Here is a 26,160-nt window from a genome sequence, read left to right as displayed (position 1 = left end):
AGATAGGGTTTCACTACATTGGCCAGGCTGGTCTCAAACTCCTGACCTCAGGCAATCTGCACACCCTGGCCTCCCAGAGTGCTGGGATTACAGGTGTAAGCCCCTGTGCCCAGCTGTTTTTATTGTTGTTGTTGTTGTTGTTGTTTTGGTTTTTTTTTTTTTTTTTTGAGACAGTCTTGCTCTTCACCCAGGCTGCAGTGCAGTGGCGCAATCTCAGCTCACTGCAACCTCCACTTCCCAGGTTGAAGCAATTCTCCTGCCTCAGTCTCCCAAGTAGCTGGGACTACAGGCATGCACCACCACACCCCACTAAGTTTTGTATTTTTAGTAGAGACGGGGTTTTGCCATGCCTGCCTCAGCCTCCCAAAGTGCCAAAGTGCTGGGATTACAGGTGTGAGCCACTGAGCCCGGCTGTTTTTTTTTTTTTTTTTTAATGAAACAGGGTCTTGCTCTGTTGCCCAGGCTGGAGTGTAATGGTGCAATCACAGCTCACTACAGCCTCTACCACCCTGCGGGGCCCAAGCAATTCTCCCACCTCAGCGTCCCAAGTAGCTGGGATTACAGGCCTGAGCCGCTAATTATTTTCTTTCCTTTTTTCTCATTCTCTCGCTCTTTTTCTTTTTCTTTCTTTTTTTTTTTTTTTAACCATGTTGCCCGGGCTGGTCTTGAACTCCTGGACTCAAGCGATCCGCCACTCTGCCTCCCAAAATGCCATGATTACAGGTATGAGCCACCACACCCAGCAATGCTGCAAAGTCTCATGGGCCAGGATAGTGTAACCTAAGAAATGATATATGAAGAACACAACAGGGAAGAGGTGAAGAGTGTTCAGGCATAGGTAAGAGCATTTGCAGATGTCCTAGGTGAGAAGAAACCTGCATCCTTTAAGGACCTAAATGAAGCCAAGCAGGTAGGGGCTAGATCACACATGGGGGATTCATGCCCACCTTCAGTAGTTTGGATCTTTAAAAAAGGAATGAGACTCCATAAAGAGGTTTTAAGGAGCGAATGCCATAGCTGCCATGACCAGGTTTCCCTTCCCCATAGCTGCAGAGCAGGCACAGGGCTGGTTTAGCCCACTAGGTTGTGCCCAGCGCGGGGCCAGCGGCCGGTTCCTACCCACACTTGCTGGCGGGAAGACGGGACGCACTGCGGGACCTGGTGATGTCCTGGGTTGGGGCTGAGGAAGGCCTGTGTGCAGAGGGTGCGGCCTTCGGCTAAGGCAGAGGACCGGGGTTGGGTCCGTGGCGGCGGGAGGGGTGGCCTCCTGCGCTGGGCGCCCCAGGGGACCTGAGGCGCGACAAACAGTCGGCGCGTTTGGTACTCGCGCCTGCAGAGCTTTCAACCTCCGCGCTGGCTGCGCCTGTTTCTCTGCGAGGGAAGCAAGGCCACTCGGCCTACGTAGCTGAGTCGGAACCAACCGGTTGTTTGGTGAAACCTACCCCAGAGCCTCCCACCGCCCACAGCGCACAGGTGAGGCAGCAGCCCGGGTGGGGTCGGGGTCGCGCCTGCGCCCGCCTGGAAGCCTCAGGCCCGTCAGCTCAGCACCCTGGAAGCCCCTGCGCGCAGCCCCCGGCATCCCCACGCCCTCGGCCCTGCTGCGCCGGCGGCGGCCATCTCTGGGCGGCGGCGGCGGCGGGAGGTGTCTGCGCGGTCGGTGAGACCCAGGCGGGTGAGGCGCTGGGTGAGTTCCGGACGCTTCCAGCCGGCCCGCCGGTGATCCCAGGCCTCGGGGCGGGACCCGGCTCCCGCTCACCGCGGGTAAAGGTGGAGGTGCGGCGGGGCGCGGGGCCAGACCGGGGCGGTGCGGAGGAGTCCCTGCCTGGCCGTCCCTGCCTGGCCAGGCGCTGCCCCGCGACCTGCCGCACCCGCGAACTCTCCGGCCTGTTCGCGAACTCTAAATATAATATTTGTCACGGTCGAAAAAAAGAACAGAAAGCAGCAAGGAAGCAAGCAAAGCAGCCGTGCCCCTGTTCCCCAGAGACAAGCTGGGTTAACATGAAGATGTATTTTCTTCCAGATGGTTTTTCCCTGTAATATGAGCGGGGCTTATTTTTGCAGAACCTGCATCATAAAGTGCTGAAACACGCTCGCTCGCTCGCTCTCGCGCTCTCTCTCTCTCTCCTTTGAGACGGGGTCTCGCTCTGTCGCCCAGGCTGGAATGATGCAGTGGCGCGATCTCGGTTCACTGCTGCAGCCTCAACCTTCGGCCTCTTTGTCTTAACAATACATCGCATGCATTTACCCGTATCTTTAAATGTTTTTCTGCATCCTTTTTATTGGCCACACTGGACTGTACATTCCTGTGTGCCAGGTTGACTGCCTCATCTATCCCTGACTCCTGGCATGGCTTTGACTGGAATGTGATTTACTAAATGTAGTTTTCTCCCTGATTGTGAGCGCCCAAGTGGTTTTCAGTTTTTAGTTATTACAAAACGTAATTAACTGAGCACCGTTGCATCTGGGATTTTGAGCATGATCATTTGTGTAGAATGAATCCCACAAGATTCGTTCTAAAACAAGATAGAATCTACAATCTATACCACAAGGCTTCTGGTATAGATTGTGAAATGAATAACTTCAGAAAAGTTATTCTCATTTTTGTACCTCCAGTAAGTAGCATTTGGGAATACTTGGCTCGAGGAGCTTCCTGACTGACTTTACTGGAGACCCCCCTCACTTCATACGGGGCCGGGCCGGGTATGAAGATGTCAGCACTTAAGTGTGACTTGCATTATTGGCTGGTTGTACCTGGGGCTTTTGTTGAAAAGGGAACTATGAGCATCCTAGTAACTACTATCATCTGAGTAATTTTTAAACTGACTTCGGTTTATCTTGAACAAATCATTTCAGTCCCCAATAAGGATAAAACCTAAGTTAAAGCAAAATTCAGGTAGGATTAGATGAACATGTTGGTGTTTAAGTCATGCTCTGAAACTTAGGTGTTGGGTTGCTAGGGAATGGGTTTTAAAAGATTGATGGGTAAGTATGAGATACTGAAAAAGCTTTCTTTGAAGTTTCAAGTGCTTGGCATCATCTCCATCAGTGAAAATAAGTGGAATGTGGTTTTTCATCTTTTTAATTTACATTTTAATAACATATTTGCAAAAATAGATGGATTTTTTTTGTATTTATCATTTTCCAGTTTGGTCATAGAATCTTGAAAATTAAGTACATGCATAAGAGTTTAAAAACAACAGTGGATTAATTTCTTGCTCCCAAGTTTTATTTTTTTATTTTTCAGACAGTCTCCCTCTGTTGCCCAGGCTGGAGTGCAGTGGCACGATCTCGGCTCACTGCAACCTCCACGTCCCGAGTTCAAGAGATTCTTTTGCCTCAGCCTCTGGCGTAGCTGGGATTTACAGATGTGTGCCACCATGCCCGGCAAATTTTTCTATTTTTGCAGAGACAGGATTTCACCATTTTGTCCAGGCTGATCTTGAACTATTGACCTCAAGTGATCTGACCTCCCAAAGTGCTGGGATTACAGGTGTGAGCCATCACGCCTGGCCACTTTTCTCCAGAGTTTTAAACCAAAGCCTTCTTTGGCAGAGCTAGGACTCTTTCCATTCTGTCCTATGCTGCTTCCCTTTATAAGGACACTCCCATTGTTGTGCTATAATCATCTCTTGGTCTCTCCAGACTCCCCCACTCTGAGGTTAGTGTCCTGCCCAGAGCCTGGTACATAAGTACCCAATAACTGTTGGTATGCCTGATGAAGTTAGAATATGACATGTGTTTATTAAATCGAATTTGTAACTCGGAGATCTATGTGACAGATATTTCTGAGTGAAGTGGAAACTGGGGACAAAGACAGACGTTATCTTTTGGTGACAGGTGCAATTGCATCCCAAGAGACAATACAGCTAGGACACCTGCTTTTCTTTCTTTCTTTCTTTTTTTTATTAACAACTTTACTGAACTATAACTCACATACCATGTAATTCACCCATTTAAAGTATACTATTCTTTTTTATATAATTAACTTTTTGAAGTGGTAAAATATATATAACGTAGATTTGCCATTTTAACAATTTTTTAGTGTACAATTCAGGGGCATTAAGTACATTCACAGTGTTGTGCGATCATTGTCACTGTTTGCCAAACTTTTCAATACCTTAAACAGAAACACAGTAACCATTAAGCAATAACTCCCTGCTATGGTTTGGATATTTGTCCTTACCAAATCTCATGTTGAAATTTGACCCCCAGTGTGGCAGTATTGGGAAGTGGGGCCTAATGGGAGGTGTTTGGGGGCGGATCCCTCATGAATACATGAATAATGCCCTCCTTTGGAGGTGAATGGGTTGTGGCTCTATCAGTTCTCACTATAGCTGTTTGATAAAAAGAGCCTGTACCTTCCCCCCCTCCCCCACCCTTGCTTTCTCTCTGGTCACGTGCTCTCTACACTGCCACCTCCCCTTTGCCTTCTGCCATGAGTAGAAGCAACTTGAGGCCCTCACCACATGCAGGTGCCCAATCTTGAGCTTCTCCAGACATGAGAATCATGAGCTAAATAAACCTTTTTTCTTTATAAATTATGCAACCTCGGGTATTCCTTTATAGCAACACAAAAGAGACTGAGACTTCTCCTTATCCCTTCCCCTTTTCCCAGGGAACATCTAATCTGCTTTCTGCTTCTATGAATGTCCCTATTCTGAGTATTTCATATAAGTGGAATCATATTTGTCATTTTTTGTCTGGCTGTTTCACTTAGCATAAAATTTTCATAGTTCATCCATGTTATAACATTTGTCAGAATATCACTCCTTATTTTGGCTGAATAAAAAGGAATATCCTTTGTATATGTATGCATTTTATCACTTCTCAGCCTTTTGGCTAAAATCAAGTGTATATACCACATTTTATTTATTCTTACATTGACGGACAACTTGGGTTGTTTTCATCTTTTGGCTATTGGAAAATGCTACAATGAGCAATAGTATACAGGTGTCTGAGTGACTGATTTCAAAACTTTTGGGTGTATACCTAGCAGCAGAATTGCTAGGTCATAGAGTAATTCTCTGTTTAGGTTTTGAGGAACTGTCATATCATTTTGTGTGACAACTTCACCGTTTTACAGTCCCACTAGCAATGTACAAGGATTCCAGTTTTTCCACATCCTTGCCAACACTCATTATTTTCTGTTTATTTTTAGTATAGCTATCCTAGTAGATGTGAAGTTGTATTTCATTGTGGTTTTGATTTGCATTTCTCTCATGATTAATGTTGTTTAGCATCTTTTCATATGCTTATTGACTATTTGTATGTCTTCTTTAGAATAATGTCTGTTGAAGTCCTTTGCCTTTTTTTTTTCCTGGAGACGGGGTTTTGCTCTTGTTGCCCAGGCTGGAGTGCAATGGCACGATCTTGGCTTACTGCAACCTCTGCCTCCCGGGTTCAAGTGATTCTCCTGCCTCAGTCTCCCGAGTAGCTAGCTGGGATTACAGGTGCCCAACACCACGCCTGGCTAATTTTTTGTATTTTTAGTAGAAATGGGGTTTCACCATGTTGGCCAGGCTGGTCTTGAACTCCTGACCTCAGGTGATCCACCCGCCTCAGCCTCCCAAATTGCTGGGATTACAGGTGTGAGCCACTGTGCCTGGCCTCTCTGCCCATTTTTAAATTGGGTTGTCTTTTGTGTTTTTGAGCAGTAGAGTTCTTTATATATTCAGAATATGAAACATCTGTCAGATATATGATTTCCAAATATTTTCTCTCATCTTTGTCTTTTCACTTTTTAGATAATGTCCTTTGATGCACAGAAATTTTAGTTTGTTTTTGTTTTTTTGAGACAGGGTCTATTCTGTTGCCAAGAGTGGAGTACAGTGGTGCAATCACAGCTCACCTGCAGCCTTGACCTTTCAGGCTTAAGTGATCCTCCCACCTCAGCCTCCCGAGTAACTGGGACTACAGGCATGCACCACCATGCCTGGCTAGTTTTAAAATTTTTTTGTAGAGATGGAGTCTCCCTGTGTTGCCCAGGCTGGTCTTGAACTCCTAGGCTCAAGCAGTCCTCCCACCTTGGCCTCCCAAATTGCTGGGATTGCAGGTGTGAGCCATCACACCCAGTCAATTTTAACTTTTGATGAAGTCCAGTTTATCTGTTTGTTCTTTTGCTGCTATCCTTTTGGTGTCCTATCTAAGAATCCATTGCCAAATCCAAGGTCATGAGGATTTACCTCTATGTTTTCTTCTAAGAGTTTTATGGTTTTAGCTTTTATATTTAGATCATTGAGATAACTTTTGTATATGGTGTGAGACAGGTGAGGTTCAACTTAAATCTCTTGTGTATCAAAATCTAGTTTTCCCCATAACATCTGTTGAAGAGACTGTTCTTTCCCCACCAGTTAGAGTTGGCACCCTTGTCAAAAATCACTTGGCCACAGATATGTGGATTTATTTCTGAACTCTCAAATTCTTTAAGGACAGAAATATTTTCTTCAGGCTGGGCATGGTGGCTCATGCCTGTAATCCCAGGACTTTGGGAGGCTGAATTGGGAGGATTGCTTGAGCTCAGGAGTTCGAGACCAGCCGGGGCAACATGGTGAAACCTCATCTTTACAAAAAATTACAAAATTAGCTGGGTGTTGTGGCGCATGCCTATGGTCCCAGCTACTAAGGAGGCTGAAGTGAGGGGATTGTTTGAGCCCAGGAGGTCGAGGCTGCAGTGAATCAAGGTTGCACCACTGCACTCCAGCCTGGATTACTTGAGTGAGACCCTATCTCAAAAAACAAAAAAAGAAGGATTTTCTGCAAATTTCTAACATCGTCTAGTACAGTATCTCTTGGTAGCAGGCTCAAATAAATGTTGAAAAAAACTGAAGGCTGGACATTTATCATAAGAAAACTTTTGATGTGAAGGTACATCTCCCCTTGAGAAAACAAATAGAGCATAGCTGCTGTAAATCATACAAACCTACAGAAAATTTTAAAAGATATGTATGACCGGGTGTGGTGACTATAATCTCAGCATCTTGGGAGGCCAAGTCAGGTGGATTATTTGAGCCCACGAATTCAAGACCAGCCTGGATAACATGGTGAAACCTTATATCTACAAAAAAATACAAAAATGAGCTGGGTGTGGTGGTGTGTACCTGTTGTCCCAGCTACTTGGGAGGCTAAGGTGGGAGGATCCTTTGGGCCTGGGAAGTTGAAGCCACAGTGAGCATTTAGTACACCATCGAGTGCATTCCAGCCTGGGCAACAGAACAAGACCCTGTCTCAAAACAAAAACAAAAACATGTACAGATGCTTCTTGACTTGTGATGGGGTTATATCCCAATAAACCCATTGCAAGTTTAAAATATTGTAAGTCGAAAATGCATTCAGTCCACCTAACCTATCAAACATCATATCTTAGTCTTGCCTACCTTAAGTGTGTTCAGAATACTTACCTTAGCCCACAGTTGGGCAAAATCATCTAACACAAAGCCTATGTTACAATGAAGTGTTGGCTGTCTCATGTAACTTTTTGTACTGTACTGAAAATGAATGGGTACTCAAAGTATGGTTTCTACCAAACACGTATCTTTTTTGCACCATCTTAAAGTCAGAAGATCACTGAGTCAAACCATTGTAAGCCGGGGACCATCTGTATGTGACTTTGGAGTGCTTTCAGAACATTTGGTGGGCATTTAACTATTTGTTGAATTAATGGATTACATTTGCTCAGGCTGGTATTCCCATCCAGAGAATCACCAGTTATGGAGGAAGTAAGTTTACTTTTGTGTGGGGATATTCTCAAAATGAAAAATCAGCTGATGGTCCAAAGTATCTTAAAGTCTGTTTAAGTAAACATTGATCTCTGTGCTTTAGTGCCTGTTGCGGTTTTAGAATAATTATTCATATATACTTCCTTTCAGACCTCTAGCCTAAATCTCTATTTTATTTCATGTTTCCCTAAAGACTCACTAGTGGGCATATTTTTATGTGCATTTGATGAGTTGACTAGTGGATTTTAATGATTTTCCCTGATATGAATGGCCAAAAAACAGATGTCAGTCTATTAACCTGTTGCCTTTGTGGCTATTAAGAGTGTTTTCTATGTGTGCTCTCCAGTTTTTGAGCCAGAAGAGCAATTTCAATTAAATTTTAAAGTGGTGAGATTGTAATGGAATGTATAAAGTGACAGAAGTCATAAGACTAGTGAAACTGCTGGAATAGGAGGTAGGAGAGAAGCCCAAAAGCAGGAGGCAGAGTTGATTTTGGATATTTTTCTTAAACATTAGATGGGATTTGTTGATGGGAATTACTGTTTGTGGTAAGATCATTTGAAAAGTTTTCTTTACTCCATGTGCATTATTGGCACCCTCTACAGCTTTGTTAGAAAGTTGGATAGGTAATAAGAACCCAGGCCTGGCAGTGGAGATGGCACTTGGAGGGATGTGTGTTACTGATTTCCCCATAATGAAGGAGAGAGGCTAGACCAGGTGATTTTATTGTTTTTTGTTTTCCAGTGCTGAAAATTCTATGACTCTCTCATATTTTGGTTAAGGCTGTTTATAAGATAGTGGTCACTTTAATCCTTGCATAGAAAGCAGTTTTTAAAGTTAATCTCTGCCTTTTAAAATTGTACAAAATTTGAAGTATTGCAGCCTTTTATAAGCTGAATATACTTTTAATGTTCCAAAGAATAATGTCTTTTGTTTGTTTTGTTGTTGTTGTTGTTTTGCTTTTGGAACAGCGTCTTGCTCTGTTGGCCAGGCTAGAGTGCAGTGGCATGGTCATGGCTGACTGCAGTCTCAAACTCCTGGAATCAAGTGATCCTCCCGCCTCAGTCTCCTGAGTAGCTGGGACTACAGGCACATGCCACCACGCCCAGCTGATTTTTTTTGGTGTCACTATGTTGACCAGGCTGGTCTCGAGTTCCTGGCTTCAAATGATTCTCCTGTCTCAGCCTCCCAAAGTGCTGGGATTACAGGGCTAAACCGCCGTGCACACTCCAAGAAGTAATTTTAAAAACATTTTATAATTATTAACCATTTATAAAAAGATTTTTTTTAGTGTTTTGCTTAAAATAATGGATAGCATGAACAAGAAAATTGAAATATTACTAACTTTGTATTAAAGCAGCATTTTTCTTATTTAGTCAGAGAAAAACAGGCGAAGAGAGTAACAGAATTTTATGTTGATTTGTAACTTTAAGAAGAAACATAATTTTGATATATATAGTTATATAAGTAGAATTAGAATGCTTCAAATTTGCCAGATAATTGCTTCAGTACTTACTGTTATCTTTGTTTATAATTCTCTCCTATCAGGTATACTTTTAATTATTGGAGAATGAAAAATTGCTATTTTTTAGGTAGTCCTTCAATAATTGTTGAATGCCTGAATGATTGTTCATAGTTTAGAGAAGAAAACATGTTTTAATGTGATCATGATTTCTAATCTTTCTTATAATTGGTGGTATTGCCTTTTATACTTTTCCATGAAAAGGTATTATAATTAAGATGTTGTATCTTAGTGTGATTTAGTAGTATTTGGAATTCCTTATAATAGAAAACGGAGCAATTATTTTAGGTTTGAATGCCTACATTACTGAACTTTCTGGAGTCTCTGAAAATTGTAGAGCAAAATTTGAATAACACCCCTAAATACATTCTGATTTACAAAGGATGCCTTATCGAAGTTTATATTACACTGTTTGGCTTATTTTATTTATGTTATATATATGTATAATATTTATATATTGTATGTATATATTATATAATGTATACATAATACATATAATATGTATATAAATATACATATTATTTATATGTACTCCAGCCTGGGCAACAGAGTGAGATCCTGTCTCAAAACGGATATGTATATCTATATATATCTCTATCTATCTATCTGTATCTATCTATCTATCTATCTATCTATCTATCTATCTATCTATATCTGTCACCCAGGCTGGAGTACATATAATTATACTATCTTATACTATCTATCTATCTATAATATAGATATATATCTATCTATATAATATATATATATGGTTTGAGACAGGGTCTCATTCTGTCACCCAGGCTGGAGTACATATAATTACATTGTGTATATATATGTATGTGTGTGTGTATATATGTATATATATAGTATCTATCTATATTATATATAATATATAGTGTATATAGTAAATATATGTTATATATAGTATATATAGAGAGATATCTGTTTTGAGACAGGGTCTCACTCTGTCATCCAGCCTGGAGTGTAGTGGCATGATCACCAGAGCCTCTAACTCCTAGGCTCAAGCGATCCTCCCACCTTAGCCTCCCCAGTAGCTGGTACTACAGGTGCGTGCCACCACGCCTGGCTGGCTTATTATATTGATGTGCATTCTTTTTGTTTTTATTGTTATAGGATACCCTCTGGTTTCATAGGGGATAATCCTTAAGAGTAGAAAAATGCACAAATCTGTGTGGTGCTAATTTTTAAAAAGAGGGATTTGTTTTAGGTACAAATATTTACCTAGTTTTCATTCTAAAATCCTTAGCTTTTCTGGCCCATTGGATTGCTTTTATGAGTGCTAATGTCTTCTTTAATATCTTTTTGGCTGGGCATGTGGTGGTTCATGCCTGTAATCCCAGCACTTTGGGAGGCTGAGATGGGTGGATCTCTTGAGACCAAGAGTTCGAGACCAGCCTAACCAACGTGCCAAAACCCCATCTCTACTAAAAATACAAAAAAATAGCCAGATGTGGTGGCATGTACCTGTAGTCCCAGCTACTCAGCAGGCTGAGACATGAGAATTGCTTGAACCCAGGAGGCAGAAGTTGCAGTGAGCCGAGATCATGCCACTGCACTCCAGTCTAGGGGACAGAGTGAGGCTCTGTCTCAAAAACAAACAAAAAACTTTTTAATAACTTGTGACTTCTGGCTGTTTCCAGCCAGAGAGGGTTAGCAATCTCCCATTTTTAACCAGGAGAGAGCATTCTTGAGCATCTATAGGAAATAGGCACTAATTAAGGAAAGGGCTAAACTAGGGTAGATCTTGGAAGCAAAACATAGTTGAATTTAGGATACTTTGGCAGGAGTGAAACTGTTAATCCCAATCTTCAAATGTGAGGGTTTCCTATGCATGTGAATTTGTGTGCACTTCTGATTTTAGTACAGCTTAATCAACACTGCAGCCCAGTTACTGTTTAGTTCATTGCATAGTACTGGACTCTAGTTCTGAGTTGGATCCTGCCAGTTGCATGAGCCAGCCACATAACTTTTGTCGATTCATCATTGGCACTAGTAAATTAAATGGGCTTAATTAGGGGGATCAATTAAGTTCACTCTTTGAGAGCAGACCAGCATATCCCTGTTGCTTGTTGCAAACTCATCAGTTCTTTGAAGTTATGTAAACAAAGATTTTAAAAGTTATGTTCCACCATAGTGTAGCCTTCTAAAATAAAGATTACATTTTAAATTAGTTACCACTTTAACATTGATGCTCCCAGAAGATTCATTGTGTTTATCCTGGAGTTTGATGTATTCCCTGACTCATAGCCTTGGGGCTTCTTGTGCTTCAATTTGAGAAGCATAGGACCCAGAGGATCTCTTAGGTCTCTTGCAGCTCTGATATGCAATAAATGAGAGTTTGTTCTTTAGTTTTGATAAAGTATACCTTTAAGAAATTATAAATCCATAACAGGGAGAAATATGACTGATTTACATGATGTAACATCTTTCTCTGAAAATTAAAGATTGCAATTCTATTTTATGTGAAAGCTGTTTCATCTGAAACTCCATGTAATTTAATAAATGGATTGCAAAATTAGAAAACCCTTTGTAGATGTCATCATTGTTGCTTTCAGTATTTCTTTGCTGCAATTCTGCTTTTTTCTTTCCTGGCTGCTAATTGGATTAAAGACTGTTTTTGCCAACCATGGCATCTGGAGATGACAGTCCTATCTTTGAAGATGATGAAAGGTAAATGTCTTATATTGCAGTAAACTAGCCTTTGACATTTTCAAGATTGTTATCATTCAAAAGAGTGATTTATCCAAGCTACTCTGTTAAGAATACATTCTGTAAAATTTCAGAATACATGGTTCTGCTTTTATATGACTTAGAGCAGGAGTAGTAAATACCTGGCGTGGGGGTAGCCTCCAGTAACATGGCATCCGTTTCGGTAGAGCCTTTATATGAGGTCTCCTCTTTTCTCTCAGCACAGAGTTCTTGGCAACTACTTCAAAATGATATAAAATCCATTTACCATCTTCAATTTAGAGCATACAAAGGGAATTAGGGTGAACAAAGAGGAAGATGTAGTTAAGAGAACAGGCTTTGGAGCCAGAATCCTAGGTTTAAATCCTGCCTCTGCCACTTAATGTCATTGTAACCTTAGGTAAACCCTTAGCCTCTCTGAGCCTCATCTGTAAAATAAGGATACTAACTTTTTTATCCATCCCATGTGTGATGTAGCCATCCCATGGTGATTCTGTGAGTTAACGTATTTAAAGCTCTTAGAACAGTAACTGGCACATAGTAATCACTTAATAGCTGTTAGCTATGATCATTATTACTGTAATAAATGATACTTCTGTCAAAGCTAAAAAGATGCACCATTATCAAAATATTAATTAGATATTATATGTGTATTATATCATTCACACAGGATATATTAACATCAAAAATATATGTTTAAGTATATGCCAGAAATTTCTGACAAACCACAATCCTTTATTTATTTCTTATTTTTGAGACAGTCTCAGTCTTTTACCTGGGCTGGAACATGGTGGTGCAATCATGGCTCACTGCAGCCTCAACCTCCTGGGCTCAGCATCCCAAGTAGCTGGGACTCCAGGCATTCACCATCATGTGTGACTAATATTTTTGTAGAGACAGGGTTTCACCATGTTGCCCAGGCTGGTCTGGAACTCCTGGGCTCAAGTAATCTGCCCACCTTGGTTTCCCAAAGTGTGGGATTACAGGCATGAGCCCCTTACCCAGCCCAAAGTCCTTTATTTTTTTGAATAAGATTTCCTGTAATAATGCCAAGAATATTTTTCATAACATTTTAAAATTATTTTTATCTTTATTAATAGGACATTTCTTCTATGACTTTTTTCTGTCTCAGTATAATAAATTAGAAACTTTTTGTTAAAACAAATCCCTAGTATTAGTTTAAGTATGGGAGGTTTGGAGAGTTCTTGTTTTAGAGTGATTAGACCTGAAAAGGAGAAATAAAATTAAATACCATCGTTTTTAAATGGGAGCTGGTGGGGGAAGAGTAAAGACTTTTTACTGACCTTTCCATGCACTATACTGTAGCCTAACCTAAAATACTAACCAGGATAAACTGATGCATTCTTAATCCTATTAATATTCAGGTGGCTTTTTTTAGAAGTAATCGGACTATGTACCCATATATAGTAGTTGTATCTTAAAGAAAGAGTGAATAAGAGGGAGAAAATAGTTACATGTACTGTGAGTAGAATTTCTTAGGTACTGTCACTTTAATATTTTGACATTTTAGAGGGTTTAATCTAATATTTTCATCTTGGAAAGATTAATTGGTTATTTAATTCGTATTTTGGCCCTGTATAATTGCTTTATTTTATTCCTTTAGCCCTCCTTACAGTCTAGAAAAAATGACAGACCTCGTAGCTGTCTGGGATGTTGCTTTAAGTGACGGAGTCCACAAGATTGAATTTGAACATGGGACTACATCAGGCAAACGAGTAGTATATGTAGATGGAAAGGTAGGAAGAAAATATGTTACTTTGTAAAATATGATGTATAGAGAAGCTTGATTTTGTTAAAGTAGCATCTTCATATGTGAATTCGGGCTTTTTTTTTCTTATAGTCATGTTTTTGATCGGTATCATTTTGCTGTATAAATAGTTATAGAATTCATGGAATATAGCATGTAATATTTAAACTTAAAGTGCTTTTATTTTCTAAAACCTTGGCATCATAAATTAATAAAATTATATCTTTTTTTTTTTTTTGAGACAACGTCTCGCTCTGTCGCCCAGGCTGGAGTGCAGTGGTGCAGTCTCCGCTCACTGCAAGCTCTGCCTCCTGGGTTTAAGCGATTCTCCTGCCTCAGCCTCCCAAGTAGCTGGGATTACAGGCACCCGCCACTACGCCCGGCTAATTTTTTGTATTTTTAGTAGACGGGGTTTCACCGTGTTGGCCAGGCTGGTCTCAAACACCTGACCTCGTGATCCGCCTGCCTCAGCCTCCCAAAGCTTGCTGGGATTACAGGCATGAGCCACCACGCCTGGCAATAAAATTGTATCTAAATGGCATTGCCTTTGTTTACTTTACGTTATTTCTAAAATTAAATTTTAATTTTTCTTCCGTTTGGTTCAAATTTTTCTATTTTATTATGTAGGAAGAGATAAGGAAAGATTGGATGTTCAAATTAGTGGGCAGAGAAACATTCTATGTTGGAGCTGCGAAGACAAAAGCGACCATAAATATAGATGCTATCAGTGGTTTTGCTTATGAATATACTCTGGAAATTAATGGGAAAAGTCTCAAGAAGTATATGGAGAACAGATCAAAAACCACCAATACTTGGATATTACACATGGATGGTGAGAACTTTAGAATTGTTTTGGGTAAGTTAGTGCTGTTTCTGCATAACTTATTTTTTTATAATGTCTGTTTAATTCCTGTAACTATTCAGACCTTCTATGGAGGTTTGAAAAGAAGAGGGAGTATAAGTGCAGGTGTATTTCACTTGTTTAAAAACATTTTTTAAAGTCTTTTTGTTTCCCATCTGCTTGGGATTGTCTAGCAGGTGTGTATATTGTCCAGCAGGTGTATTTCTAATGTGTCCTGTGTAAATGAAGCATTCATTTAATCCACCATTTTATATGTAAGCTATCTTAAGCCAGGTTTTATGGTGATGGATTTGAGGATTATAGGTTTAGGTTTTTAAAAAATGTAATATTGCCAGGTGCGGTGACTCATGCTTGTAATCCCAGCACTTTGGTAGGCCGAGGTGGGAGGATCACCTGAGGTCAGGAGTTTGAGACCAGCCTGGTCAACATGGTGAAACCCCGTCTCTACTAAAAATATGAAAATTAGCTGGACATAGTGGCACATGCCTGTAATCCAGCTACTCAGGAGGCTGAGGCAGGGGAATCACTTGAATCCAGGAGGTGGAGGTTGCAGTGAGCGAGATTGCACCACTGCATTCCAGTCTGGGTGACAAAGCAAGACTCTGTCTCAAAAAAAAAAAAGTAATATTGATGTAGATTTTGATATTATTTGGTATTTCTCTTTATAAATATATCTTAAAGGCAATTGGAAATTTAGGATTTATCAGTAAGAAAGCAATATTTTCCTAGATAACAATAGGCTTAGTACTGCATCAGATAAAGCTTATCAAAGTTTAGGACTTTTTGAAGAGTTTTGTTTGTTTTTCTAGGCTTTCCTGTTTGGGTTTCTCTTTTCTTATGGAAAATAGATATATATCTTTTCTTTACCCATATTCCTATGTCGGTTAGCAGTTTTACTCGTGTTCTCTATTGCTTGGAATTCTTTTCACTCTTTGATGTTTTTGAGACAGGGTCTCACTTTGTCGCCCAGGCTGGAATGCATTGGTGTGCATGAACATGGCTCAACCTTGTCTTCCTGGGCTCAGGTGATCCTCCAGCCTCAGCCTTCCGAGTAGCTGGGACCACAGGTCCACATCACCATGCCAGGCTAACTTTAAAACAAATTTTTGTAGAGACAGGATCTCACCATGTTGCCCAGGTTGATCTTGAACTCCTGGGCTCAAGTGATCCTCCTGCCTCAGCCTCCAAAAGTACTGGGATTACAGGTGTAAGCAGCTGTGACCACCCTTCTTTTCATTCTTAACAACAATATTGGGAGTCTGTTGGCTTCCTGTTCTAAATATCCAAGTCTGCTGCTTCATAGCCACCCTAGGCTTTCTTTCATGGAACTCTTTTGTTCTTCTAGTTATTGAACCCCTCAACTCCTGCTTTCATCTTTGTTTACTGGAATATATCCTTAGGTAATCTCCTGATAAAGGGTGTCTAAGAAATAAACATAACTTTGATCCTAATGCTAAATTGATAGTTTTGTTCAGTACAGAGTTTTAATTTCAAACTAATTTTCTCTCAGAATTTTTGAAACCCTTATTCCAATAGCTTTTATTCTCCATTGTTTGAAATGAGAAGTGTTGTGCCAATCTGAATCTCATTTTTTTATTTCCAGAAGGGTTTGGGAGCTCATCTTATCCCTTATATTTCCAAATCTCATAGTGATATGTTTAGGAATATAATTACTCAATCTGCAATAAAGTTTTAGAACCACTGGATCTCATTAATAATGGAAATTTTCGTTTTTAAAAGGATTATGATTAGTGTCAGCACACTTGAACATATGAGACTTTAACAGATGATGAAACCAGGCCTTTAATTAATTTTAGGTGCTTAATCAGCTCCTTTGCCAACTTGTAATACAATTGATATTAACTTTTCCTGGGAGAAATGGAAGAGACTACCTAAGCTATGCCTAGCATACAGTTAGTTCTCTTTTAAATGCCCAGGGGCCTGCTTATCTACTTGTGAATTATCTCCGGTCTTTAAAAAAATCTATTTTTCTCCTTTTACTGCTTGTCTGCCTTTACTCTTCTCTATCCATTTGCAATCCCCTCATGTGCCTGGAAATGAGACAGCGTTCAGCCCAAACTTGTCCCTTTTGCTGTTTGGAAGGGACAAGGGACCAAAGTCGTTTACTGAGGTAAAGGCAAAATTGCCTATGTTATTGATATTGCTTGCACTTCTACTTCCAAGATCCATCAAACTTTGGACTATGCTGACTACAGCCTACATTTTACAGATTAGTTATGAAGAATGCAGGCTCCCGGATCAGAGCTGTGTGATGGGCAAATTACTTAACCTCTGAGCCTTGGTTTCCTCATCTCTAAAATGGGGATAATACGGCGGCTCATGCCTGTAATCCTAGCAGTTTGGGAAGCCGAGGCAGGCGGATCATGAGGTCAGGAGATCGAGACCATCCTGGCTAACATGGTGAAACCCTGTCTCTACTAAAAATACAAAAAAATTAGCCGGGCACAGTGGCGGGCACCTATAGTCCCAGTTAGGAAGCTGAGACAGGAGAATGGCGTGAACCCAGGAGGCAGAGCTTGCAGTGAGCAGAGATCGCGCCACTGCACTCCAGCCTGGGCGACAGAGCAAGACTCCATCTCAAAAAAAAAAACCCCCAAAAATGGGGATAGTAATGGTAACTCCTTCACAGAGTTGTGGTATGAGTGAAGCTTAATTGATTTAGTACATGTAAAGTACTTAGCAGTGGTTCTCACATTGTGAATTCTTTAAAATTATTATTTGTCAGCCAGGTACAGTGGCTCACACCCGTAATCCCAGCACTTTAGGAGGCCAAAGTGGGAGGATCACTTGAGCCCAGGAGTTCGAGACCAGCCTGGGCAACATAGGGAGACCTCATCTCTGCAAAATATTTATATATTTGCTGAGTCACGTAGCACATGCCTGTAGTCCCAGCTGCTTGGGAGGCTGAGGTGAGAGGATCACTTGAGCCCAGGGGTTCAAGGTTGCAGTGAGCTAAATTGCACCCCTGCATTCCAGCTTGGATGACAAAGTGAAACTCTGCCTCAAAATTAATAATAATTTGGCTGGGCATGGTAGCTCACACCTGTAATCCTAGCACTTTGGGAGGCCAAGGCAGGTGGATCACTTGAGGTCAGGAGTTTGAGACCAGCCTGACCAACATGGTGAAACCCCGTCTCTACTAAAAATACAAAAATTAGCTGGGCATGGTGGTGGGCACCTGTAACCCCAGCTACTTGGGAGGCTGAGACGAGAATATTGCTTGAGCCTGGGAGGCGGAAGTTGCAGTGAGCCAGATCGCGCCACTGCACTCCAGCCTAGGTGATCAAGCAAGACTCTGTCTCAAAAATAATAACAATAATTAATTTAAAAATATTATTTGTGGCTGGGTGCGGTGGCTCAAGCCTGTAATCCCAGCACTTTGGGAGGCCAAGACGGGTGGATCACGAGGTCAGGAGATCAAGACCATCCTGGCTAACACGGAGAAACACCGTCTCTACTAAAAAATACAAAAAAAAAAAACTAGCTGGGCGAGGTGGCCGGCGCCTGTAGTCCCAGCTATTCAGGAGGCTGAGGCAGGAGAATGGCGTGAACCCGGGAGGCGGAGCTTGCAGTGAGCTGAGATCCGGCCACTGCACTCCAGCCTGGGCGACAGAGGGAGACTCTGTCTCAAAAAAAGAAAAAAAATATTATTTGTGGTTAATATTACTACTCATGGGCAAAGAATGGGCTTAGCTAAGGTCTCCTGGTAAAAGTCACTTATATATATTATGTGGCAAGTTTCAAATGACAGTATTATATGACTTTCTAAATTTTATATTGAGAAATTAGAGCAAGGCCACGAAAAAGCTTTGAATAACAAAATATTATGATTTACTGAGGTCATATTATGTGCCGGATACTATACTAGGCACTTTATATAAATTATTCCTAACCCTTATAACAACCTGTGGGAAGAGTGGTATCTTCATTTGCCCCTGAGGAAATGGAAGCTCAGAGTGGTGGTGACTTGCCAAAGGGTACTGCTAGTAAAAAGTGATGCTGAGACCTGACCTCAAAGATCATGTGCATTCTTTTTCACCACTCCAAAAATGTGAGGCATATAAGGGCAATGAAAACAGGGTTGGTTAGCATTCTTAGCTCCGGTAGTCTCCACACCACTGAATGTCATGGGAGGAAAATAAAACTGGCAGGAGGAAAGTACATATGAAACTTCCTGTTGAGCGGAAATTCTCTTTCTGTTCTGAAAAGTTTCACTTCTCTGATAGCATTTACAGAACATAACCTGCTCAGGACTCACCTGGGAAGTCCCTAGCTATTGTTCTTGTGGCTGAGGGAATCTGCAGACAGGTAAAGAGGAGATGCTCCAAGATGAACATGCAGCAGTGCCTCCCATGAGTCACTGAATCCACCTCTGAGTCATGATAGATTTGACATTTTTCAGCCAGATATGTCATTATGTTAACATATCGTTTTGAATCGGTTACATACTCAGGATTCAAAAATCAAAATGCTATTAAAAGACACAGTGAAAAGTCTTGCTTCCATCCCTGTTCCCATCTGCCATGTTCCCCCAAGATAACCATTTTTAGTGTCACTCTAGTGTTTCTTTATTCAGATTCAAGCAAATACACATATTATCTCTTATCACATAAAAGCATCTTGCTTTATTCACTTAGTACATTCTGAAGATCCTTTTATATCAGAACCTAAATAACTTTTTCATGCTTTTTTATAGCTACAGAGTAAATTTCAATAGTAAATATTTAGCTCACTCCCAACTGATGAACGCTTGAGCTGTTTCTAATCTTTTGCTGTTAAAAGCAATGCTGCATGAATAGCTTTGTTTGCATGCCTCTTGGAATACAGGACACAGATTATATTATGACACATTTCTGGAAGTAGGAAAGTAGGACTTCTTCTGGGTCAAAGAATAATTGTATTTGTCATTTTAATAGATTTCTGCCCATTTGCCTTCTATAGTACTTTTACCATTTTGTACCCCCATTAGCTATTTTCCCCCAGGTTCTCCAGCAGAACATGTTACCAAACTTTTGGATTTTTTGGCATTCTGCTAGGAGAAGAAATGGTATTTCAGGGTTGTTTTTATTTGTCTTTTTCAAAAGTGAGGTTGAGCATCTTAGGTTTAAGTTTCTTTTGTGTTTCCTTTCTCATGATGCCTGTTCATGCCCTGTGCCCTATTTTCTTTTGGTTTTTGGTCTTTTTCTCCTTCATTTCTCACAGTCTTCACATTAGTAAGTTTAGTCCTTTGTTCATGCTATGAGTTTGAAATATTTTTCCGAGTTTGTCATTTATTGCATAGCTTGGCTAATGTGTGTGCATTTTTCTTCAGTTGTGCTGTGGCTTTTTTACTTTTTTTTTTTTTTTTTTTTTTTGAGACAGGGTCTCACTCTGTCACCCAGTCTGGTCTGAAGTGCAGTGGTGTAATGTTGGCTCACTGCAACCTCCACCTCCCAGGTTCAAGCAATTCTCCTGCCTCAGCCTCCCAAGTAGCTGGGATTACAAGCGCCCACCAGTACGCCCAGCTAATTGTTTGTATTTTTAGTAGAGACAGGGTTTCACCATGTTGGCCAGACTGGTCTCGAACTCCTGACCTCATGATTCGCCCGCCTCGGCCTCCCAGAGTGCTGGGATTACAGGCATGAGCCACTGCACCCGGCCTTTTCTTTACTATCATGTAGTCAAATTTAATACATTTACTTTCAGGGCTTCTGGATTAGTAGTGTTCTTCAGAGGCATGCTAATACACTATTGTAGAAACTCTGAGTACATGCACATGTTCAGTAAGTATAGCAAGTAAAATACCAGTTTCCACCACCATCGTGGTTTATCGTAGCACTGTGCGCACTGATCATGTCTTGGGACAAGTTGAGTTTACCTGCAGCTGTGACTGTAGTGACTTTCTACTAAGGCTGCCACTGAGGTGACCCCTGCCCATATCTCCTGGACCCCTCTGGCTTTCTCTTTTTCCATCTAGCGCACCTCACAGGCTTTTCTCCCATCTCTAAGTGAGACTCCCATCTCAAGGTGTGGGGAGGGAAAGAACCCCCTTTAGACTGTGCTCCTGGAGCAGATGGCCAGGTAGTCAGACCCTGGACTGGTACCTCAAATCTGACCCCCGGGCAGGTTTTGACCCCTGGACTCGTTGTGCACATACAGGCCACACTTCTTTCTCTTCTTCGCTATAATACCCAAAGTTCATCTTCCGGCTTCTCGATTAGTGCAGTCTTCTCTCCTGATACTCCCAGGACATTCACAAGGGGCTCTGGGGACTCCCCCACCCTCAGGTGAGCTATGGCAAGTTAACTGATGCGTTTAAGTGTGTCGGGGCAGCATTTTGTTCCATATTGTTCCTTAGTGTGCAGTCTACCAGCTATACCTATTTTTTACTTGTAATCCAATAATTTTTCTCTAAAGTGAAACCACTCTGAAAAGGAATAGACATTATTGTACTACCTAGTAAGAAGCTGGACTAGATTTCTAAAGTGGACGTGCTGTCTATCCTGTATAAACCCCCTGGCAGCTGCTTTCGGTGGTCCCTTTGTGCCATCATCCAGTTGGGTGAGTGTGAGAGGCAGGGGAGTCATCTGGTCAGTACTGAAGGACATTTTATGTGGAAACGTCCCTCCTCACATTCATCTGTATGCATCCTTCTTTTTGTTTGTTTGTTTGAGACTGAGTCTTGCTGTCACCCAGGCTGGAGTGCAGTGGTGTGATCTTGGCTCACTGCAAGCTCCGCCTCCCAGGTTCACGCCATTCTCCTGCCTCTCAGCCTCCCAAGTAGCTGGGACTACAGGCGTCCGCCACCATGCCCAGCTAATTTTTTGTACTTTTAGTAGAGACGAGGTTTCACTGTGTTAGCCAGGATGGTCTCGATCTCCTGACCTCGTGATACGCCCACCTCAGCCTCCCAAAGTGCTGGGATTACAGGCGTGAGCCACCGTGCCCAGCCTGTATGCATCCTCCTTTAAAGATGGTCCTTTTGGATTTATTTTGTTTCATAAGGCTTCATCAATTTGTATTAGGACCGTAACTTTCTCTTAAAAGATTGTTTTGTTTCATTATAGTTTTCTGAACAAAGAACAAACACAGCTTCTTCAAATTTTAGGAGAGTCTCCAAGCCATGAAAACCATGAAAAAGTATTGGGTTTTGGAATATTAATGGAGTTTTAGAGATCTGGTATATCAATCCTTTCCTAAAGTAATAAATAGGAAAAGTTAGCTTTATCTTTAATTCACAGAATTATAACTTAAAGTTTTTATGCTACTTTTACAGAAAAAGACACTATGGACGTATGGTGCAATGGTAAAAAATTGGAGACAGCAGTAAGTTGACTATTTAATGACTCTAAGTGCCATGTATCTAAGTTACCATTGAATTGTTGCTGCATTTCCTAATTATAGAGATTTTATAATGAACCAAGGCCATCTTGATAAAAACAAAAAAGGGATTAAGTACTCCTGACTCCAGATTCTGAAAACCTTTGCCAGACAGTGCCTGGTGCCATGAGTTTGGAAACAACTTATGTTCTTAGCTGACACCAACTTCATACTCTCCCTTTCCTGTCCTGGACCAGGCTCTAGCATAGCAAGTAAAATACCAGTAAAATACCTAGCAAGTAAAATACCTAAAAAGAGCCCCTAGTTAGAATTATATCCCCACAGGCTGGTGTCCTCTTGTGTTTATCCATTTGAAGTGGTGTGTTATGTATCACTGCTTCTCAAACTTGCATGCACAGAAATTGCCTGGGATCTCATTAAAATGCTAATTCTAACATTTCCCTAGGTGCTGCTAATGCTGCTGGTCCACAGAACACACTTTAGGAATGCCTTATACCATACACTCAAGCAGAGGGTTCTTTTCTGAAAGCGAGATTTTTATAAAATGAGTGATACGGTATCGGATGACGCGAAGGTAGACGAACAGGAAAGGGCACTCTCACAAAGCCCAGAGGACAAGTGGAATTTTAGACCAGCAGTGCCGATGCAGGGAGAAAGAGGCTACCGCAGTCACTGTGGCCAGGCACACTGAAATCCCCATGTAGACTCCAGTGTGTCTGGCTTTTGCTATCAGGTGCTTGGATTACTGTGGCTGTGGATGGGATGAATGTAGGAGTGAATTTCAAGCAGGAATGAAACAGTAGTAGTGTGCACAGGGGAGAGAGTGGGAAACAAAGTGTGGGACTAGGAGCTGAAATCACTGGGTGGTAATCCCCATGTCTTATGGGATCTGCGGGCCAAGCAGGGAGTGCTGTCCCTCTGACCCACTTTCATGCTGGCTCCAGATGTGAGCATCAGGGCTAGAGATCATGGGAAGCTCTCTTCTCTGGTCACATTTTGCATGTTGTAGTTGCTTTTATCTCATTTGTATAGAATAGGTATAAGACAGTGAGAAAAGGTGCTTTTGGTAGTTGGAGAGAGGAGGTCTGGGATTAATTTATTCAGAAGACCACCTAGAACCTACTTGGTCTGATAGCTGTTTCTGAGGAGGTGACAAAGCCAGAAATCAAAAATTACAAAGATGAAGCCACACGTGGTAGCACAGGTCTGTAGTGGCCTCCTACTTGGGAGGCTGAAGTGAGAGGAACCCCTGAGTCTAGGAGTTTTAGGCCAGCCTGAGCAACGTAGTGAGACCCCATCTGTAAAATAATTAATCAATACATTGAAATTTAAAAGTCACAAAGATGAATGCTTTTCTGTTTCTGAGTCCTAAAGAATTTAATTTGGGCTCACTCAAAATTGAGTGCTTGAGCTGCTCTCTGGGTTAAATCTGCTGATAGAGACTTCTTCTATGCAGAGAGGCTTGGAGAGTGCTTCAGTATTTTATGGCCCCCTTTGGAAAAACTCCAGTTACCACTAACATAGATCACATACCTACTGTGTGCCCAATGCCATACCTGGTGGTTCTTCCTGTTCTTTTTTTCCTAGCCTGGAATTCTCTAGGTAGAGAATCAGCAGTTTTGAATCTCATTTCCTCCCACACTCGAGAAATTCTCCAGTGCACATGTAAAGAGAATGCTGTTTTATGGTATTAAGAATGTGGTTGTACTGGTCGGGGTGACTCATGCATGTAATCCCAGCACTTTGGAAGGCCGAGGCGGGCAGATTGCTTGAACCTAGGAGTTTGAGACTAGTCTGAGCGACATGGTGAAACCCCTCTCTACTAAAAATACAAAAATTAGTAGAGCATGGTGGCGCATGCCTGTAGTCCCAGCTACTCGGGAGGCTGAGGTGGAATAATTACCTGATCCCAGGGAGGTTGAGGCCGCAGTGAGCCAAGGTTGCACCACAGCACTCCAGCCTCGGTAACAAAATGCGAGACCTTGTCTCAAAAAAAAAAAAAAAAAAAAAAGCAGTTGTAACTTTGGGAGGCCGAGATGGGAGGATCACTTGAGGCCAGGAGCTCATGACCACCCTGGGCAACATGACAAGACTGTATCTCTACACACATTTTTTTTTTTTAAGTTAGCTGTATATGGTGATGTGTGCCTGGTCCCTGCTGCTCAGGAGGCTGAGGCAGGAGGATTGCTGGAGCCCAGGAGTTCAAGGCTGCAGTGAACTACAATTGTACCCCTGTACTCCAGCCTGGGTGGCAAGAGCAAGACCCTGTCACACACACACACAAAGAATGTTGTTGTGGTTGTAAAAAGGTGAAAATAGTATTCATCCACATGTCTTTGTTTTGTAGTAATTAACAGGAAACCACATGTGTTTGGAAAATAGCTCTTTATAACACAATTGCTTTCTCATTGTAACTACAGTACTAGTAGTACTACTGTACTACTAGTTTGCAGGGCAGTTTGGGCAGCTCCATATCTGGGCAGCCTTCCCCAGTACTGTACGTACACACAACAAACTCACCCTGTTGCCTGTGAGTTACAGCTGATTTTCTCCTTTTTATCTCAAAGCATCGTGCCAAAATTATATATTTGTCCAATTGCCAAGAAGCTGGTTATATAGATTATATTACCTAACCCTTGCCCTTTCCTCTGAAGTCTTTTTTCAAGGCTCAATATTAAAAATGGGGACAGGAACACACTGCACCCAAGGACATGCTTGTGGTATTCAGCACACCTCCCATAAGGAGCCACTGGCCACATCCTTCCCAGAGCTGGGAAAAGGCTTCTCTCCCTGAGGCATCCTGTGCCTTCTTTGACTTGGTATTGTTAACTGGGGGGCCTTGTTCTATCTACTTTGGCTGCCAGGAAGCTCATAGCCAGGGTTTAAATCTGATTTTCTGTTTCTTTGCTTTCTGGCGTAAATCAGTACTTATCCTCTAAGCCTCTTCTTCCTTCCTTCCTTCCTTCCTTCTCTGTGCTAATCTTTTTACTCTAGACCACTGCTACCCAATCAAAGTGCCATATGAGGCACAGATATGACCTTCATGTGTAGTTTTAACTTACCTAGTGTCCACATTGGAAAAAATTTTAGATGAAGTTAATTTTAATATTAGATTTAATTTAAATCAATATATCAAAAATATTATTTAACATGTAATCAGTATAAAAAGTTATTTTATATATTTTTTTGTTTCATACTAGGTGTTTCAAATCTAGTGTCTATTTTATATTTAAACAGCATATCTATTTTCAGACTAGTCCATTTCAAGTGCCCAATAGCCACATATGGCCAGTGGCTACTGTATTGAACAGAACAGGTATAGATTTAGTGGTGTTTGGTTTTGTTATCTGTATATTTTATTGTAAGCCACCTTATACCCGGAGGAATCAGATTTTTCAGAGTGGCTAAGGACACTCTATCCCTGGCTGGATGCCCTGGCTCACACCTGTAATCCCAGCACTTTGGGAGGCTGAGGCAGGTAGATCACTTGAGGCATTTATAAATAACTAATAAATGTCATGTTTATCATTTTTATTTTTGAAAACATATGTTATAGACACATAGCCATGAGGTTTATATTCCTCCCCCAAGAATTTAAGATTCTTAAGGATTGTAGGGGTTATAAAAAGGAAACTTTCACTTCATAACAGAAATGTAAAAGCATCTAAGTACAAGCTTTAGACTTTGTTTTTCACAGCTTATTGTTTAATACACTATTTTATTGTACTACTAGTACTTTTAGATGGTGTTAATGCTCTAGACAAAGAGAAATGTTTGTGCACCACTAATTCCTTCTTCTTTTGTTGATCCAGGGTGAGTTTGTAGATGATGGGACTGAAACTCACTTCAGTCTCGGGAACCACGACTGTTACATAAAGGCTGTCAGTAGTGGGAAGCGGAAAGAAGGGATTATTCATACTCTTATTGTGGATAATAGAGAAATCCCAGAGATTGCAAGTTAACGAATCTTAATCTTAAGAAGTAAAGATCAGGACTTTTTAATTACTGTGGTAATTAAATGTGTTCAGTATGTACTTATCAGTACATTTAGTCTGCAATGTTTTTATTTTTTAAAAAGTTACATGAAACTGTAACATTCCAAGGGTCAGGAAAAAAACCAATTATGTATAGTCATAAAAATTACAATGTATGATGCAAATAATGTAAAATGTTTTAAAGACAAATGGAAAATAAGATATGGACCAAAGTCTCTAATGTTTTACAACAGTAACCTTTACTATAATAAATACTGTGAACAAAA

At 41.2% G+C, this 26,160-nt stretch overlaps 1 protein-coding gene across 10 annotated transcripts; it reads left to right on the top strand.

Moving 5' to 3' along the window:
* Positions 1 to 1,120: 1,120 nt before the first annotated feature.
* On the top strand, positions 1,121 to 26,160 carry FAIM (Fas apoptotic inhibitory molecule). 10 transcript variants are annotated; one of them, XM_033212508.1, is made up of 6 exons: positions 1,121 to 1,473; positions 11,851 to 11,910; positions 13,553 to 13,685; positions 14,324 to 14,528; positions 21,835 to 21,884; positions 25,712 to 26,160. In XM_033212508.1, exons 2-6 carry the CDS (start codon positions 11,867 to 11,869, stop codon positions 25,859 to 25,861), a joined length of 582 nt encoding a protein of 193 aa, XP_033068399.1. In that variant the 5' UTR covers positions 1,121 to 1,473; positions 11,851 to 11,866; the 3' UTR covers positions 25,862 to 26,160. The 10 variants fall into 10 exon arrangements, with proteins under 10 accessions (XP_033068399.1, XP_033068398.1, XP_033068403.1 ...); XM_033212507.1 differs by having other exon boundaries at positions 1,128 to 1,473; positions 13,565 to 13,685; positions 14,324 to 14,552; positions 25,712 to 26,150; XM_033212505.1 differs by having other exon boundaries at positions 1,307 to 1,473; positions 14,324 to 14,552.

Source organism: Trachypithecus francoisi, unplaced genomic scaffold (genome assembly GCF_009764315.1).
Source record: "Trachypithecus francoisi isolate TF-2019V2 unplaced genomic scaffold, Tfra_2.0 Lachesis_group0, whole genome shotgun sequence".
NCBI classification, from domain to species: Eukaryota; Metazoa; Chordata; class Mammalia; order Primates; family Cercopithecidae; genus Trachypithecus; species Trachypithecus francoisi.
This window is presented reverse-complemented; position numbering and strand designations above follow the sequence as displayed.

What these genes read in the sequence shown, in the direction of transcription:
- FAIM (XM_033212515.1), top strand. Translation starts at nt 3,579, where the DNA reads ATGCTGCTTCCCTTTATAAGGACACTCCCATTGTTGTGCTATAATCAT. An exon ending in CCAGACTCCCCCACTCTGAG is followed by an intron (nt 3,659 to 13,552) that starts GTTAGTGTCCTG and finishes TTATTCCTTTAG; the next exon opens with CCCTCCTTACAGTCTAGAAA. An exon ending in TAGTATATGTAGATGGAAAG is followed by an intron (nt 13,686 to 14,323) that starts GTAGGAAGAAAA and finishes TTTATTATGTAG; the next exon opens with GAAGAGATAAGGAAAGATTG.